General features: G+C 37.8%; 1 protein-coding gene across 1 annotated transcript; it reads right to left on the bottom strand.

The window, feature by feature from the left end:
* Positions 1-537: 537 nt before the first annotated feature.
* Positions 538-17401, bottom strand: LOC149835574 (calmodulin-binding protein 60 D-like). The gene is made up of 8 exons (XM_090008599.1): positions 16969-17401; positions 15874-15949; positions 6746-6804; positions 4746-5239; positions 4394-4554; positions 4107-4310; positions 3205-3439; positions 538-1528 (listed from the first exon to the last, which is right to left on the bottom strand). The coding sequence occupies exons 1-8, from the start codon at positions 17100-17102 to the stop codon at positions 939-941; spliced, it is 1953 nt and encodes a 650-aa protein (XP_089864725.1). The 5' UTR covers positions 17103-17401; the 3' UTR covers positions 538-938.
* Between the last annotated feature and the right edge of the window lie 712 nt (positions 17402-18113).

Genomic DNA, 18113 nt, shown 5'->3' with positions numbered 1-18113 from the left:
AAAACAAGATTTGCTTTGTTGCTTGTAAATACAAATGGTTGTGGCAAATATATGTATAAAAGTTGGTAATTTCAACTTTTACGAACCACCATTTCTATTCAAGAATAACATAAATCTCAAAGTTATGTTCGTCAACTATTATTGAGCATAAGAAGACAAAGCAAAGCTTGTAAGCGAAGGAAAATTGTATATGGAAACTTCACTTTTAACACGAGAGAAACCAATCAGCAAGAGAAGGTTTAACACAACTCAAAAACCTCTCCAGATACTCATACATTGAAAGAAACGAACCTCAGTTTATTCCACATTTTCAAGCAAAGCAAAGAGGCGCTTGTTAAGATGGAAAACATACAAACAACAAAGTAATGTCAACAATATGCAGACGTGACCTGTCATATAAAACATCAGCAGCATCCAGAAAATGGTTGGCAGAGATTTTTTGAACAATTCTGCAACATCTTCACTTATAGCAGCAGAAGTCTGTGGGACTCTCTCTCTCTCTCTCTCTCAAAATCATGACCATGCACAGCAATCATGTTAATAATACATGCTAGTTCATTCATTTGACACAAATCCTGTTTCATGAGAGATCAAGTGTAGGTGCATGCGCAGGCACAGATACAACACACGCACGCATGCACATAGACAGAAAGAGAACGATTCAGTTGTTGCATTGATACACGTCAGCTAAGAGGATACAGTCTAATTAGGCAAAACAATAATAAGAACAATACTTGAAATTTACAGACATGCATTTTACATATTGCACAAGCAACGGGAATTCAGCATCAGCAATGAATTTGGCTGGAACTTGCACAAAACACCAAATAACCAGTGCCATGCTCCGAATCCATGCAAATTCAGAGTGTATTAATCCCTGCCATACTCTGTGCCAATGCATGTTACAAGGAAGCACATACTGGTGCCGCGCTTGTAACTCATGAATCATCTAGTTCAACAAGCTGTGCTCTCTTCTCAGCTGCAATCTTCCGAATAAAGATACCCCAGCGCAAAGCTGCTTTGAGCTTGAGCCATCCAACTACCGCTTTCCCTGACGGCCGCCTACGGTCCTCACTAAGGCCATAGTTTGGCAATGGTGACGGAATGTACGAAGAATACCCATAGGCATCGTCTGACATGTTCACAGCACCTCCACCCATGCTGAAGAGCCGAAGCAATTGCTGCATGTCATCATTCTCGAGCATCTCTGAGCTCCTCATCCGGATCTCCTCTGTAAAGAAATCATGATCCTGTTGGTGGGACCAATCATCTAGCGAATTCACATTAGCTGTCTGTAAAGGTGTTCCAATAGATTGAAAACCAGGGTTGGCAGATTGAGGTCCCAAAGCCAGTGCGACCACTGGATCAGTTCGGTTGTCTTGCGTTTGGTGAGAGGAGCTCATAAGTTGGTTTGGAGCAGAATATGTTGCAGTGTCGAACTGGATCTGGGCATTAGGAATTAACGGCTGAGGTAGAGTAGAATAACGTGCTGATGAGTCACCATTGTACCCAGATGCAGCTGCATCTCCTACAAAAGATAAATGACAATCACAATCAGCAAATCCATAATATTCAAATCACAACCTCAGACTGATGTATCTTGGGGTCGGTTCCCCATGGATATGTTGTAGAGGATCTGAATTAGTGATGTTTGGTGATGACTTGTCACCTCTATTTTTAATTTTACTAATGAATTTGTCTTTCTTTTCTTTTTTCTTTTTTTGAATGTAGAATTTCTTTCTATTCAAACTGCTAAACTAGTTATATTGGAAAACTACCTAAAAATTATGGCTGTATCCTACAGCCATTTCAACGTAACAGAGGAACCAAAAAGGTCCTGTCTTGGGCAAACGGTTGGGAGAGGGCATCATGGTACAGCGTTTCCAGCCTTCTGAAGATTATAGTTTTTCATTGTAATTTCTCAAACATGTTAAAAGCCTAAAATCACTTGAAAGGCTCCTAAATTTCTTCACGCTGACCATGTTCACCAAGTTAATCCTAAAACTGAGTAAATCAACAAAAATGTACACCTAATCTGCTAAGCATTAAAATTTATGTTGAGAATCAAAGGTAGAATGGTAGAGGAGTTTCCACCACAAAAAGAAATTCATCAAAGTAAACAGAAACAGAGAAAAGAAAAAGTGTTCGGGACAATATGCATGCCACAGTTGTGACAAATATGAACCATGACAATGCACATACACAGTCACACATGTAGACCATGTGTTTTACAAGTGTGTCTCTGCGTATGCAGATCCATATGTTCACATGCACAATTAGTCATTAGTCATTCAGAAGAAGTTGCCTCAAAAGGTACAAAAGTACAGATAAATATCTAAGTCTAGGAGCATTCCTGAGCAAGCAACCAATCTAGAGCACGTAAATTAGCTACATAAACTCACAAGTCATAAGGGTATCATATGAAAAAGAATAGCAGGACAAGTTGAACTATTGCTTATCCAATCCAGAGTGCTGAATCCAAGTTGCAATGCAGTTTGGACAGACACAACTTAGCATAGTATGCAAAAATTTAACAAAAGTCACCAAATAATTTAAATAGAAATAATTAGGCGACTCAGAAAAATTGATCAATGTAGCTTGATGGTTAATAAACCTGAGGAATAATTTATTAGCCCAAGTTTCCACGCTCTAATATCACATTGAACTTCTCATGGGTATACTCAGCAAAGCATGAATACACAGACATGCACAAGCACATGCACACACATACACACATGCACACAGCTGCCAGCATGCACAAATATACACATACACGGAGTACACAAGCACAACACACACAAATGCACACTTCTGAGGTGGATGGAACCATTGAATACAGTGGAAAGGGATCTTACACGAGATCGAGTGCAAGATTGACAGCATTTCACACAGTTTTTTCAGATAATAAAACACATCATGAAGAGCTAGGGTGTTAATAAATCCCAATAAGGTGAACGTTGATCATTTTGACATGAAAAAAAAATTATGCCATTATGAAAGGTCAAATGACAATCTAATACTCACAAGGAAATTCTAACTGTTCAAGTGTCGAAGATCATTTGATTGTCTCAGGAACGCAAATTCTAACGGTGTTCTAACTATTTTTTATTATGTCAGTCACTTGCAACCTTGAAAGAAAATCCTCAGTGGAGAGAGAGAGAGAGAGAGAGAGAGAGAGAGAGAGAGAGAGAGAGAGAGAGAGACCTCTAGCAGCAATGCCAGGATCCATTGCCCCCTGCCCAGCGGTAACTGTAATTGGCATTTGCTGGACAGAAGCTTGCTGATCAAATGGCTGGTATTCAGAACTTGCCGCATGAGTATCAGACCGGGTAGTAATCATCTTTTTGCTCTGTTTAAAGTTCAGGAGGGCTTTGCCATCATATTCTACCACATGCATCCAATTATCATATGCCTTTTTCACCAATGTATCCACATATACCTATCATCCAAGAATTCACACATTTAAGACATGATTATAGTTCAAATCAATAAAATGAGTTAGCTTCTTATTCAAGGAGATGGATCCTTCTCCAATCATGCATATAGGCATCGATAGCAGAGAATATATGACAATATATCTCTTCTGAAAAATATCATTTCTTGTGAAGGCAGTCCATCAACAATGATTATTCAAGATGATCCCTAAAAGATGGTTTATTCCACAAATGAAGCTTGTAAGTTGTAAACAATATACAACCAACAAAAGATATGACGAAAACTGGCAGTGGGTGACATGACACAGGCTTGAGATGCCACACATGCACCAGGAACTTCCAAAAATGAACTCTTAAGAGTTGGACAAAGCAACCCCAGAGATGATCGTGTGATGGCCATTATGAATTATTATCACAAAAAAATTATTCCAACCAACTTTTTTTGCACTTTTCAGGTATATGCTTTTCCCTGTTGAGAAAATGGTAAAAATGCAGTAAACAAAAAGATTATGATATTAATACTATGAAGGTTTAGCCCTACGAAACATGCAATGGTTTATGGTTATAAAGAATCATGTCCCAAATGCAAAACTATAGCTCCATATTACCATTAGCCAGAAATTCAAAACGATATCATAAGTTTCCTTAGTATTTGCAGTTCTAAGTGCGTACCTTCTGGCTGTCAGATAGAGTTTCTGCTGGACAGTACTGACCACCAGCAATAAGACCACACAACTCATAGATATTGTTGAAAGCCACACCAACATTCCTTGACTCATCATTATAGTAAACGTAAAGCTTCCCCCCAAGCACACAAGTCTTGGCATGGTCTACTGCAACCTCCCACATCTTATTGGACATGCCACTTCCAAGGATCTGTAGGGGAACAAGACAAACATATTAGCATCCCACAGAATCAAATGCAAATTTTGGAAGTAAACAGAAACTTTAAAACATACATTACGTAGTCTTTGCTGGTCCCTGACAACAAGCCGCAGAAAATCTTCGACTGTATAGATTCGTGCTTCGTTCAGTCTTTTGTGAAATGAACCATCCTTTCCTATTTTCTCCAATCGCCACACCTCATCATTAGGTGCTGGTGGATAATGTTTCTTATACACTGTAATAAAATCTAACTTCAGTAAAGTACAATAACAAGAAATTATAAGAAAAGAATAACAGAAAATAAAATGGCCCACATCAACTCAACGTGTCAAGTAGTCAATACATATCCAGTGCACAGCTGTAAGAGGACAAGACAACAACGAAAAAAACACATAACAATATTACCAGAAGCCGTAGAACACTTACATTCTCCTCTATGATCCTTAACAGTAAATGCCTCTGTTTTTGCTTCACGGACACGAATACCCTCACAGTAACCAGATGCAACTTTTAGACCAAGACGAAACTTCCTGCTACGTATCCAGCTCGAGTTGTCTGTAAATGTCAGATCACCAAGCGTGCCTACGCCTTCCTTCAAGGTCACCTGCAAATCTCCAGTCAAAAGCGGCCTCTTTCCTTCACGTTCCTTTACAACATGACTTTCAAATTCTTCTTGTGTCCATTCCTCATCATCTTCATTGTTAAAGTCACCTTCAAGCACAACAACATCTAATTTTGCGGATGATTCTGGGCTTGATGTTAAGACCTGACCGTTTATTGTATCAAGCAACACTACATGAATTGTAGAACCTCGCTCTCCCTCAACTTTTCCCCCAGTGAAAAGTGGAAGAGACAACCTTGAGCGAAATTGCAACTGCAACTTTCTTCCATCAGGTCCTTCTATCTGTTTTGGTGAGGACCTGCATTTCACAGTGTTAAAAGAAACACTAATGTGCACACACACATGCACGAGAGCATGCACACATACATAAACACAAAGAGAACGATGCATGTATACACATGTTACAGGAAAGGTCTAAAAACAGACATGATAATATGTTAAGTTTCATTTTCTTAACTATTTGAGAAGAAAAAGCAAAAAAGAAAACAAATTAAGATACTACAAAATGAACCACAAAAGAAGGTCAACAAGATGGCAAATTTATTTATGGATACCACTTTTTTACACGGTAACAGAGAACATAGCATACCTAAGATGAGAGCAATGGTCAATCCAGGTTACATGTGGCCCCAAAATGCAGATTTCCTTTCAAATTGGCAATTTCTCACACAATAACACTAAAAAGTGGACATATAATCCATAGTTGATGGTCAAACAGGGAACATCAAGCTTGGGGTCATGAAAATGATGCAGAAAGAAAACAGCAAACCATTTTGTTGTAGGTAAAATGGTGGATGCCTGGGGCCAAGTTACTATTATCCTTGTTTCCTCCCTACATTGAGTTTCTCAAGTTTACTTAATAAGAGACTAGCTACAATAAGAAAAGCATTTTTTTAAATGAACAGGCAACAAGAGATGACGGACCTTTCTTTTTTATTTTATAAAGAAAAAAATTTGTCCTCACAATGTTCATAGTTTTTCTCTCTTCATATTTACAGAAACAAAGAACAAAAATATCACATTTATTCCTTTTCCTATTCCTTCCAAGCATGGGATGAGCCCAAATAGTTGTGGGTATTATTCTACCAATCAAGGATAGTCTACAGGGCTCATAACCACTCTTAAGAACACCTGCCTAGTCAACATTTAAATCCAGCTCTGCCAAAACTTTTCTGATTGACCCCAACATTACCCACCCATTTGTTTGACTGTTGCTAAGCAGTTTTAGAATATCAAAAGAACCTCTCCTGTTGGTAGTCTTAAATACGCCGATTTACCCCCTTTTGTTATTAGTTTTCTACAGCACCTGCTGCTTTTCCCAGATTGCTTTCACTTGTTGCTCTGATCAACTGCTGAGTACCAATTAGGAAAACATATAACTAACTCATCAAAGATCCCAAAAGTTTAATTTAAATCCAAATTGATGCGTTACACAAAAAAGTCATTAGGTCCAAGGAGCAATTGTACAAGCACAAAGCAACCAAAGACACTATTTACAAGAATAGCAAGTAAAATTTACTTTCAGTGAATTGCAAAGTGGTTGTAAGCTATCTAGAGTTGTTGCCTTTCTCCTGGTTGATGATCGCATGTTTCTCAACTATGTCATGCAATTACCACCGCAACAATAAGCAAGCAACTGTCTATTAGAATTAGTAACACACAGTAAGAAAACTAAAACTGTATAATAGCCCATATCAATGAGTATCAATGCATGAGATGCAAAATCAAATAGTTGGAAAAAGGAAAGTTGTTCCCAAGTATATGTTTTAACAACTTGGGCATTGAACAATACACACTAACGCACCTCCCACCAATCCTAGCAGGGCCCAGCTTTGCTAAAGCACGTTCAACTTCTTCACTAACCTGTATTACATTCAGATGGAAGAAAATCAGAACATGATATGAATAACTCATTCTCTCACCATTTAATAAAATCTCCTCTTTCTTTACCACAAGAAATAAATAAAGCAAGCACTAGTAATAACAAGTTTGTAACAAATGGATCGCTTTAGAGAAAGAATTTGATTGCAGTTCTGAGTAAGTTGCTTGTAACAAGAAAGCAAGGTTGTCTGTATCGCTACTTTTGGGGTTTACGATGCGATACACACTCATATACCCGTATCGGGTGTAACTTAAAAAGGACCGGAAACTCGATTTTTTTGTTTTGGGTTTAAAATGCTTCTTGAAGGCTGAGTTCTCCATGTGTCTAGAGGCTGTTAGAAGGGAACCCATGAACCCTAGGTTTCGTGAGATCAATTTGGGGGCCAATTTGTGCACAAAAAAGAGGGCTTTTGCGATTTTCTTAAGTAAGAGTGCATTTCTACTATTTTTTCAATCAAGGAAGTGGGTTAAGGTAAAAAATCTCTATTCTTTGCTTCTTATTGAGTGTTTTTAGAAGAAAATGACATCAAAGGATCCGGCATGACAATGGGGCACTCAAGTAATGAGTGAAAACCGATTAAAAATCAAGTGCAACTATTTAATATTTTGCATTGTTCTTGTGAGATATGCATGCAATTTTATCTATGATTCTATATTAGTTGATGTTTGATGATGTCTTATGCAACTCATAGAGACATACATGCTTTATATGTGATTTTATGGTTGTATTTTGTGCAATTTATCATTGTTTCATGTGATATAATTTTTGCTAATTTTTTTCTGATTTTTCTTACTCTTTTGGGTTTTTTGATTTTTTTTTTATTAAAAATTTATGATACATTTAAGATACGATATAATACGATGTTACTATGAACCCGACCGATACGGGTAACGATCCGATACTTATTGTAATAACCGCGAATTTTATTAGATAAATAAACTTGAATTTCATATTCAGAAGCTGCTAAAAGGATACTTTCATTGTTTTAATTTTTATATCTAATTGGATCTCGAATGTCTTGTTCGGATCTTCGATGTCGGATCCTTAAAATACTATTTGGATCTTCGATAATTGGATCCAGATAAATACCTAATAGTAGAATTTTAATTTTTGGTTCGGATCCTTGATATTTGAACTTCGATATCATGGTTAGATTTGATATTGGATCCAAAACTTATTATCTGGATCCGCGAATTTATAAGTAGATCTTAAAGGGGAAAAACTTTATATAGGATCCATAATAGTTTATTTTGGAGCCATATTCATCTACTGAAGGTTTGGATCCAAATTACATCATTTGGATCCATAGTTTCAATCATGTAATAAAGATAAAATTTTCGAAACCAGGATCCCTATCAATTGGGGGTCTATATATATATAATATCATGCACATGTATTAGAAAAATAAAATAATAAATAATATAACAATAAAATATATTTGGATCCACAACTAGACCCATATGGATCCAACCTGCAGACCCAAACAGCCGCTGAGTCACGGATCCAAACTGCAGCTGGATCACAGACCCGATCGATCCACGCCTCGCACACATCCAATGCGTTAAGTAAAAAAAAAGAACTCGTACTCGATAAAAATGCGTTAGGGCTCATTTTTGAACCCTAACACAGCAAGCGAAAGGAGTTGGGAGAAAGGGGTAGCGCAGCCGCCGGGGTGGGGGTAACGGCCCTTCCGTTTCGGGGGCCACCCTCCTACAAATCCCCTCTCCTCTCTCTTCCTCTCACTCTCCTCTTCGCCCTGTTTCTCTCTCTCTCTCTCTCTCATCCCTGTCGACAACCCGACCATCAACAGTCAATGTCGCCGGCGACCCTCCACCCGCGGCAGCCACCTTTCCTTCCGTCGTCGCAAGCGGTAGGGCCATCGGAACCGGCCACCATAGCCTCATGACAAGCCACCTTTAGAGTGCCAGAACAGGTAGGATTTCCTGTTTTTCTTCTTTAGGGTTCCCATCTGTTGAGAGATGTGTGTGTGGGTTCCGTGAATGGCAACCTGAATTGTTATTTTGAGGGTTTTCGATTCCGGTTTTGTGGTTGCCGAAAATACTTAGTGAAAGGGAGATTTGGGGGTACCTTTCAATTTCTGCAACTGAGTCAATTTCGGCAGCCATGAAAATCCGAGTGAATGGAAGCAGGGAATCCGAAATCCCAAATCCCAAATGATAAATTTTGGGGATTTTGGATTTTCCTGACAGAAGGGTTTTGATTCTTGTTATGAACTATAGAAAAAAAAATGTGAATCACGTACACGTGAATACTTGTAGACTTAAACCCATAAACAGTAATGCAATTCATATTATAATTTTATTTCAGTTTTCTTTTGGTATCCATCTTATAGTTTCTGATGTGATGGTCTTATTAGTATTCCCTGAATTTTAGAAGTGTTGCCTCTATCAATGATAAGTTGTAAATTTACGTGAATATAAGTTTCTTATTCAAACCAAACCTTAAACCTAAGATGTTTTATCCTTTACAGTAACATTAACATCATCGTATGTGATATTTCGCTTCTCAGTACACTCTGTGCACTTATGATACACTAGTATAAGAATTTGGTAGTTCAGGATAAACAAATTTTTTTTTTGTGATATTAAGGTATCATGCAAATATGTGTTGTCTGTGCATGTCAATGCATAAAAGATATTCTCGCCCACATATGAACTATTGCTTCCTTTCCTTCAAAAAAAAAAGAAGGATTAGTAGTCTACATGTTTTTTTTGGGCTAGATTGTTTTTTTGTATTATTTGCAATGTCAAGTCATTACTTGTATGATCTGTTACTTAATTCCTGCATATGAATACCAGCAGTATGTGTCGAGTTTTGTATTTTGACATACTTTGAATGGTTATTCTTCTTGCATATGAATACCAATATGTGTCGTGTTCTACAATATTGATATAAGTTGTAAATCTTATTTCCTGCAAATGAAATAAGCAGCAAATGTTGTGATTCTACATAGATTTGTTGTACTTAAATGTTATTTCTTTTTACATACTAATACAAACATCATGTGCTTGTGTTCTACATTTGGATGATCTTCATAGTACTATTCCAACCATTGAATATGTGCCAATAGGTTATTTAAGAAAAGATTGCTCTTATATGGTGGAACATTGAAATTTTGCCAGTACATATTAGATTGATCTGCTGGTTGTCGGATGTATGCTCTGAAGGGTGTGTTCTCGAATGTAAACCTGTAACCGAGTTGTGGTTTAGGTGGCATGCTACGTGAAAAATCTAGTCTGCAAATTAGATGAAATAAAATCTAGAATCCCTTTATAGGATTTGCCTTGTAACATGATCATGTCCTGCGTAAATTGTTTAAAGCACACCTGCATGCTATTGTGTTTCACACAGGTTGCTAAAATGCTATTGTTTTTCGGGGGTCAAGAACTGCGTATGGGCATGTTGTTTGTGGCTGAATGCAAAGCATTAAGTGTGTTCTGATTAGTTTTCTTTTTGTGAAAATATAATGGACTCTCATATTGAAATGTTCAAGTTATGACATGTTTGGGGTATGATTTCATGGTTACATTACCACATGTTCTGAATGGGTCGTTTGGGAAACCCTGCCTAATGGGCAATATGGGTTGAATACCCGATGCGGGTACTTGGGTTGTTCACTTGTTCACAATGACAATAAAAACTGGTGAAAAACTTAATCTTAAATGTTGAGTGCCCGACTGGTTTAAAGGTACCAAAGCTTGTGTGCTTGACTGGTTTAAAGGTACCGGAACACTCTGAGTGAGTTTGTGCAATTAATATGACAAAAAAATTGGGATGTTTATACCTTGGTAAAATGACTAAGGTTGGGAACTTGCTACTATGGTAGTAGGAGGTAGTTTGGGAAATGCATCTGTGCTTCGGAAAAATAATTAAATGAAAAAATTAACCCAATCAGATTCAGGCTTACTTTGGAGAGGGTAGATTGTACAAAACTCCGGGGACATGTGTTTAACTGTTTCGAGTTAAAGTGACTCGTTGGTCCTCAGTCCTCGGAGTTGGGGGGGAGGGGATCCAGACAATCAATGTATCATAGGTGGTAGTTCTTTGTTCTTCTGCAGAAGTTAGAGATGCATCCGATTTTGGTTTTGGCCTTTGGAAGGTTCTCTCGGTCACTGACTGCTCCCTTAAGATTTACAATTTCGGTTAGAACGTTCGGGCTAATAAAAACCCATGAATAATAAACCCCCGAATGTTCTTTTCCGTTACGGGTGATTTGGCCCGCGGGATAAATAAAGATAAAACATTAATTAGAACATTTTAGGTATTACACTGAGTAAATTGCTAGATTTATAGCATCATAACTCTTTCATAATATAGTTTTGTACTTTTAGCATGCTTTAGAAATTGTAACATGTGAGATATTTGAATCATGTTGATGTGTAGCTAAATGTTATCCATGCTAATGTTGTGGTTGCTAGATTAAATGATATACATGTTAGTGTTGTATAATTTTTTTATTTAATCTTGTATATGCTGAAAATCACACACGGCACCCACATCACATACTTGACACATGATATACCTGCAAGAAAAATTACAGTAATTCCTACTTAAACAGTTGTAGTCTAATTTCTATAAATTTATTATTTTTCAGGTGATGAATAGAGTATATGAGCGGCTGCGGGCTGAGGCTTCGATCGAGGTTTTGGATTTACTGTTCCCGGGATTGTTTGGGTTCATTTTATGTCTTTAAGACTCTGATGCCATTATTCATTGATAGTGAAATAAAATAAACGTTTTGACTTGCTCTCCACTGTAATGTTCCGGAATGCTTAACCCCATAATATTACTTGTTTCTGCTGTTATAAAAAAAAATCCTCAAAAATTTGGGTTAAAATTTCGGGGCGTTACACTTACAACCTTGCAAGAAAGTACGAAACACAAAAAGTTGATTACACAACAGAACAATTATCAAATTAATGTAGAACAAGCTCTGTATAATGACCGCAAAGAATCGCCAACTATTTGTCCAAAAAGGGGGAGAGAGAGAGAGAGAGAGAGCTCTTTAACAACAAGTCTTTGCTATCAAACCAAAATTTGTAGAATAAATTTACCATCCAATTTAAGAAATTAAGTTCTTTTTTCAGTTGCTTGTTTAATAATAAAAAATAGTGGACAAGGATAAAAATTTCATCATCCCTCAATACTGCCTCCAAACGGCCTTCTACAAAAGCTTAGAGACTTCTTATAACGATTCTTTTTACAGAAACAATATTAAAAAATTGTGAACACATATTCTTGCATCATATTTACATGCTTACTCACAAAGAAAAGATGGAGCCAATCCAAGAAAGAAACTTCTACAGGCCCAAAATTCGAAGAACTGTTCTGAAGACATGTTGAACTTATAAAGAGACTAATGTTGTGGATCCTGTAAATTTGGTGAACTTTTATCCTCTTTTTTTTTGTGTGTGTGTGTTTTGGGGGAAGGAGGATGGGAAGCCTTGAATTTGGTCTACCAAATAGAGGCGAAACACAATACAATGGCTAATATTGCAGTTGTCTTGAGTGAATAACTTTTTAGATGAAACACTTGCTTGGTTAAACCTATAGTACCTTAGAACATTGATTCTCTAGCCACTTTTCATAACCTTCTTTATAGCGGCTTCATCAAAAGCTACTGTTTCATAAGCCATCTCATTTACCTTCAGTTGATAGCTCAATCCCACCGCATCTTCAAGATAGTTGGCATCAATAATTTCTCCTTTTTCGGTCCCATGCCTCGTGGAAACAAGGCCATTATAGAAAGCAGCTTTTGCAATTTCTTGTTCCTCTTGCATCTATTTCTGGCACTCCATGCACTTGTCAAATAACCAGGTCTGACAACTAGCATGGAAAGTGAGTAGTATGTAATAATCACCAGAAACAGCACAACAATGATCCTCACATCAAAATATTTCCCTAATGGCTTGTCATACTTGTTGCTTGGCATAATGACCAAATGATAATATTCCTCTCTCTTCAGGACTGGATCATGGGTTAGGATACAGTACAGGGGTATGTATGCAGACAAAATTTAATTTACCCAAAAAATGCTATTCGTGTTTATATAAAAATATGTACATGACTAGGTAGGACTTAAATTCCACGAGTTTAGGCATACATTTTAGAGCCCAAACACAAGGTCACTATAAATACATACAAACAAAATAATATAAACCAAAAAAATGGGAAAAGAAAGTGTTGGCCATGCTTGCCACATGTTGTGAAATGTGTTCTAGAACCATGCCCCTGTGACTCAGGTTCATGTGACACAGACATATTGCATCTTTCAGAAGACTCACCCCCTCAGGCATAGGAGGCAAATGATTGAACCCTCTTGCCCAACAAGATGAACCAAGAAGGTATCACCTATATGCATAACATAGACACAAATATTGCCTTTTTTATTTTTATTAGTTTTAAAATATTTTTTTCCAAAAGATAAAAAAACTCAAAAACTATCATGTTAAATCAAATAAATGACAATGGCTTATTGCAATAATATCACAATATTTTCTAGAGAAAATAATTGTACACTTTTCTTCTCTCCAGATTTCTTTGAAAGAAACTTTTTCTTCAATTTTTAAAATTTTTAAAATTTCTTCAAAATTTCCCAAGAACCAGTTATAAGTTGCTGACATTAACATAAAGCTGTCTGTTATTCATGAATATGATGTAAACCTAGCTCACCCATTGGCTTAGAGCTGCTGTTGCAATTGACTAGATAGCTAAGTGCTCAGCTAGCCAAGTTTTCAACTGGCCATCTAATTAAGAAAAAACTACTAAAGGGTTATTGGGTCACACCTCACAAATTCTGTACATTTTTATTGAAAATCAAAACATGCAAACGTTAACTTCCAAAAAGAACACAGAAATTACAACCTGGTGATCCTATGACAGAAAATCAACATGAACATTATGCTAACTTTTAGAAGAGCATTCAGATTGTTCTCTATTCACAGTCTTGCTTCAGTAGCCTTATGGCAAATCTTCAGAACAAGCTTCCCACACTTGTGAGATCTTCAAGTGCAGAAATCTATTAAATGATCAACTTAGGTGTGAGTATCTTGTTAACAAGGCTCCGAGAAAGGTCAGAGAAGCACATCCGATACGTCCTTTTAGCATCTAATCAATGAAAGATACTCCAGATACGCACAATGCTCTAAGCATGCAGCTAAAAATAAGGAATAAGACCTCAAAAGGCATACATGCATCATAAGGTCACACCGCCACAGCCCTGTCATCATCTGTTGTGGATAGCCCCATGAAGTGCCCTCAGGAGTCCAACAGATGCATGAACTAAGCTAGCTGCATATAGAAGCCAGTTTAAAGTACACCAAATCCCTTACCCATGACAATATGGTTTATTGTTTCCCTCTACCACAAAAAATATTCACTTCACCACATGCCGTTAGATCCCTATTTGGAAGCCTACACGAAGGAGTTTAGCCTTTTCCCGAAGATCAAAAGGAGCAGAACTAAACATTTGAAAGCTTCTTCTTCATCCTTCATAGTCCAATAATGGACCACCTGCTAACGTTACATGCTCAACCAAAAGATAGAGAAAACTGAATTATCCTGTGGCCTCCAACCAACACAATCATGCTGGCCATGCATAACATAAGACTAACCAATATGCAAAGATGTCCAAATCCAGATCGTTTAGTGAAGATTACTTCACTTCCAAATTCTTAATCAGAACCACCCGCTACATTAAAATCACCTTGGTCACCATTATTTCTGTTTCTCAAGAACTACGATTTTGACACTGCCCAACTTGAAGTTTTGATATTTAAAATGACATTGAGCATAGTTCATGCAACATCTTCTTGCTATTTTATATAAATCAAAATTTTAAATGTTTCTCCATCCAAACCTTCAAACACACAGTACTCTGCATTCTATATGTTCCTCTTGAAATTTCATCCGAATTGGAATGCAGAAAGCAAAACTTGCTCCCTTACATCCAAGAATATTTAACTAGCCAAAGTCCTGCACTAGCATGATCTCCATGGCTGCCTCATAGCATACTAGTAGCATACAAGTTTAGGTTGGAAATATGCAAAACTCAGATATCATAACTCCATGTACAGATACCTTTTCTCCGTATTCATGAGAAGAGGAGATGGAAAATGGCCCATTTTCAATTAAGAGCACCAGTATAACAGGTAAGAATAATGCTTCCTATTATTGAAATCGTTGAATTTTCGCTTGATAACCACAGTTTCTACCTCTCCTTATTCCAGGTGCATCAGAAATGCATAGATAGGCATTGCATATCCTCTGAGAGTAAACAACCTGACACATGAAATGCAGAAAAACAGAGGCAGTACTTGACAACAAAATCTAGCCAATCAAAATGTCAACACTAAAGATGTGACATGAAGCATTAGCCACTTGCAAGTAACAAATGCTGCCAAAAGTTTATCTTTTGTTGCACGATGTGCTATATATGGTGCAACTTTCATACTTGATCTAGACATCTAACTTGTTTACTTATTCTTTTGCAGTTGTCTGCAAATCCAATATGAATTTTTAGAAGATAATATAAGAGCGGCGTATCTAACAACAAAAAATTGACAAAGAGGGCCATTTGCCACATTGATGCTGAAGGTGAATCAGATCCAATATACTAACCATGTTCATAAAATCGGTATTAGAAGCGGCTTTAGGCTTGAGCAAACAGATTTTGAAAACCACAAGTATTCTAATCACTCAAACAAGAACCAGCCATCATATCAAGCCTCCTAGGATCTCCCCCTCAGCCAAAACTAATCTTTTCTTATGCATAATTTAATAACAAAAACACAGGATGAAATTTTGATGATGTTATAGCAGAAGAAGCCAGAAACTGCTTTCCCTGATACAGCCTGCAAGTTTGTAGGAAGACTAGATAACACATGCTAAACATGCTCAAGCCAAACTCACATATAACTTGAAAAATAAAACACAACATGCGGGTCACACTTGGTGGATGTAGTAAATATAGAAACGTCACTTTCTACCTAAGTAATGAAGATAAGCCAATACATCTAGAGATAACTTACAACTCTACGAAGAATAGGCTCCAATGATGAGCATAACTTCTGCAAGCTATCCACCTTGAGAGCTTCCACTATCACACTGCAAAGAACAATTCATAGTAAAAAAGATGCTAAGGAACCAGATGTCTCTCCCCAAACCATTGACTGGAGTCAATCATAAGCACCAAAAAAATCATTAATGTGCGAAGCAGTATCATAAACCATGTAGCACAAGGAACATTGCATTACTCCTCAAAAACAAGTTTTCTTTTTCTCGCAGTCCACAAAATAAAATTAAACATAATTGCCACCAAATGACATAAATATGATTTCAAAGGTTTGATGCTCGTAGCAAAGGAACCTAAAAAATAACTGGATTTGACACAACAAACAGAATGCATAAACAGAGAAAGGCAAACAAACAGCAGAATTTTTCCTGAAAAGAACACCAAGAAAGAGACAGAGAGAAAAAGATCCTTCACAACCAAATTAACACACACACAAGAAAGGAAAGCAACAAAAATCATGCACCAGCATCACACATCAATCTCATGACAGGAAAGATTGTTTGCCTAATCTCGGCTTCAGTTTACTCCAAGATACCATCGATCAAGCGTGCGAGGCCGACGACAACGAATTCCACAACTAGAAGCTTCCTTCAATTCATGTGGGAAACAAATGGCGAAAAGAAATACGAAGCGCTGGTCGAGGTATTTGTTCTACCCCTTCTTACTAGAAAAAAAGCAACGTTTCGTTGCATCCTTGGACCGGATAACCTAGCCTCCTCCTTCCCTCCCTCGAGACGAAAACGGGTTAGCACAGGAATATGCACTCAGTTCTACGCCACTCGGCATGAACAATAAAACTAAAAAACACTAAAAGATATCGTTTTCGCCAGCAATTGCATCACCAACTGCACATACAACAAATTCCACAGTTCTACCTACAAACTCCCTCTGAACTAACAAGCTCTAACATCATTTAACTACCAAGAAAAGCATACAGACGGACACGAAAAAAGTAAGAACCCTAACTACAGAAAGCCGAACCAAGAATTAGGGCGAGAAAGACAAAAATAATCAAAGAAAGAAAGAGGGGAGGAGGAGAGGAAGGGCAGACCTGGCGAGAGCAGGGACTTTCTGCCGCTTCTCCTCGGTCGGGCGCTCCTCGGCGTCGCCTCCGGGCTCCAACCCTCTCTTCTCCCTCCTCATGGAGCTCGATCGCTCCAGGAAACGAGTCGCCGGCCTCTGCATTCCCTTTCCTGCAAAAGAAGAAAAACCCTGCCTCCTAATCCCTCAGGTCTCGATCTCACTCTGAAGCCGGGAAAAGAGATGATCCCCAAAAATCAAGCAAAAAACTCAAACTTCAGATTCACAGAAGCTTCAGATCACTGAACCAGTGAAGCAGAAACATTAAAAGATCCAAACGGGGAAGTTTCCACGAAGGACTTGAAATCGGGATCTCGAAATTCGAGAAAAACCCGGTAAATCACTGTCCGGTGGGGAAGAAGAAGAGGAGAGGAAGAGCGAGAGCTCGCGTCTTTGCTTTCCCAGTGGCGGCTGACAGTTCCCTCGCCCTCTTATCCACCGTTCACGTCAAACTCTATCCTCTCGTTCTCAGAGATCCTGGCCGTCCGTTTCAGCCCGGGGTCGGGCAATCCACAAGGACAAAGTTATATGACGAAATTATCCCTCATATTTTGACGATATGACTTTTCAGTATCGTATCGTTCCTGAATCGTTTGGTCAACGATTCAGATGTATCGCCGGATACCGATACTCAAGTGCATCGTTCTGTATCGGCCAAAAAATAATTTAAAAACATTACGTGTCAATCAAAATTTGACAAGTGTTAAAAACATTAAATAGTATTTAAAAATATGTAAAATTAATTTTTAGTATATTTTAAATTTATTAAAAATCCGATTCAGAGGTGATGCGTATCGACTGTATGCTGATACGTATCGTCCAGATACTGTCAACATTTGGGTCGTCTCGGTGCCTCGCCAACAAGTCAAGCACGTAAACGGGACAGATAGTTTTCCCGGTCAAGGACGGAAGAGGTCTTTCAATTTTCAGATAGACATTTTTGTTCATGAAACATTTCCGAAATTACACATGATTTTCGTGCCAGGGATGCAAACGGTAGGAATAGTTTCGTCATTTGCCAGCTTGTGGGCATATTTAATATTTTTCATACTCCACTGATATGATGCAGCACCACGAAAAGCCGTCCATCTCAAGATGGACGGTCCTAATGAGGAG

Source organism: Nuphar pumila, chromosome 6 (genome assembly GCF_984573655.1).
Source record: "Nuphar pumila chromosome 6, dmNupPumi1.hap1.1, whole genome shotgun sequence".
NCBI lineage: Eukaryota > Viridiplantae > Streptophyta > Magnoliopsida > Nymphaeales > Nymphaeaceae > Nuphar > Nuphar pumila.
This window is presented reverse-complemented; position numbering and strand designations above follow the sequence as displayed.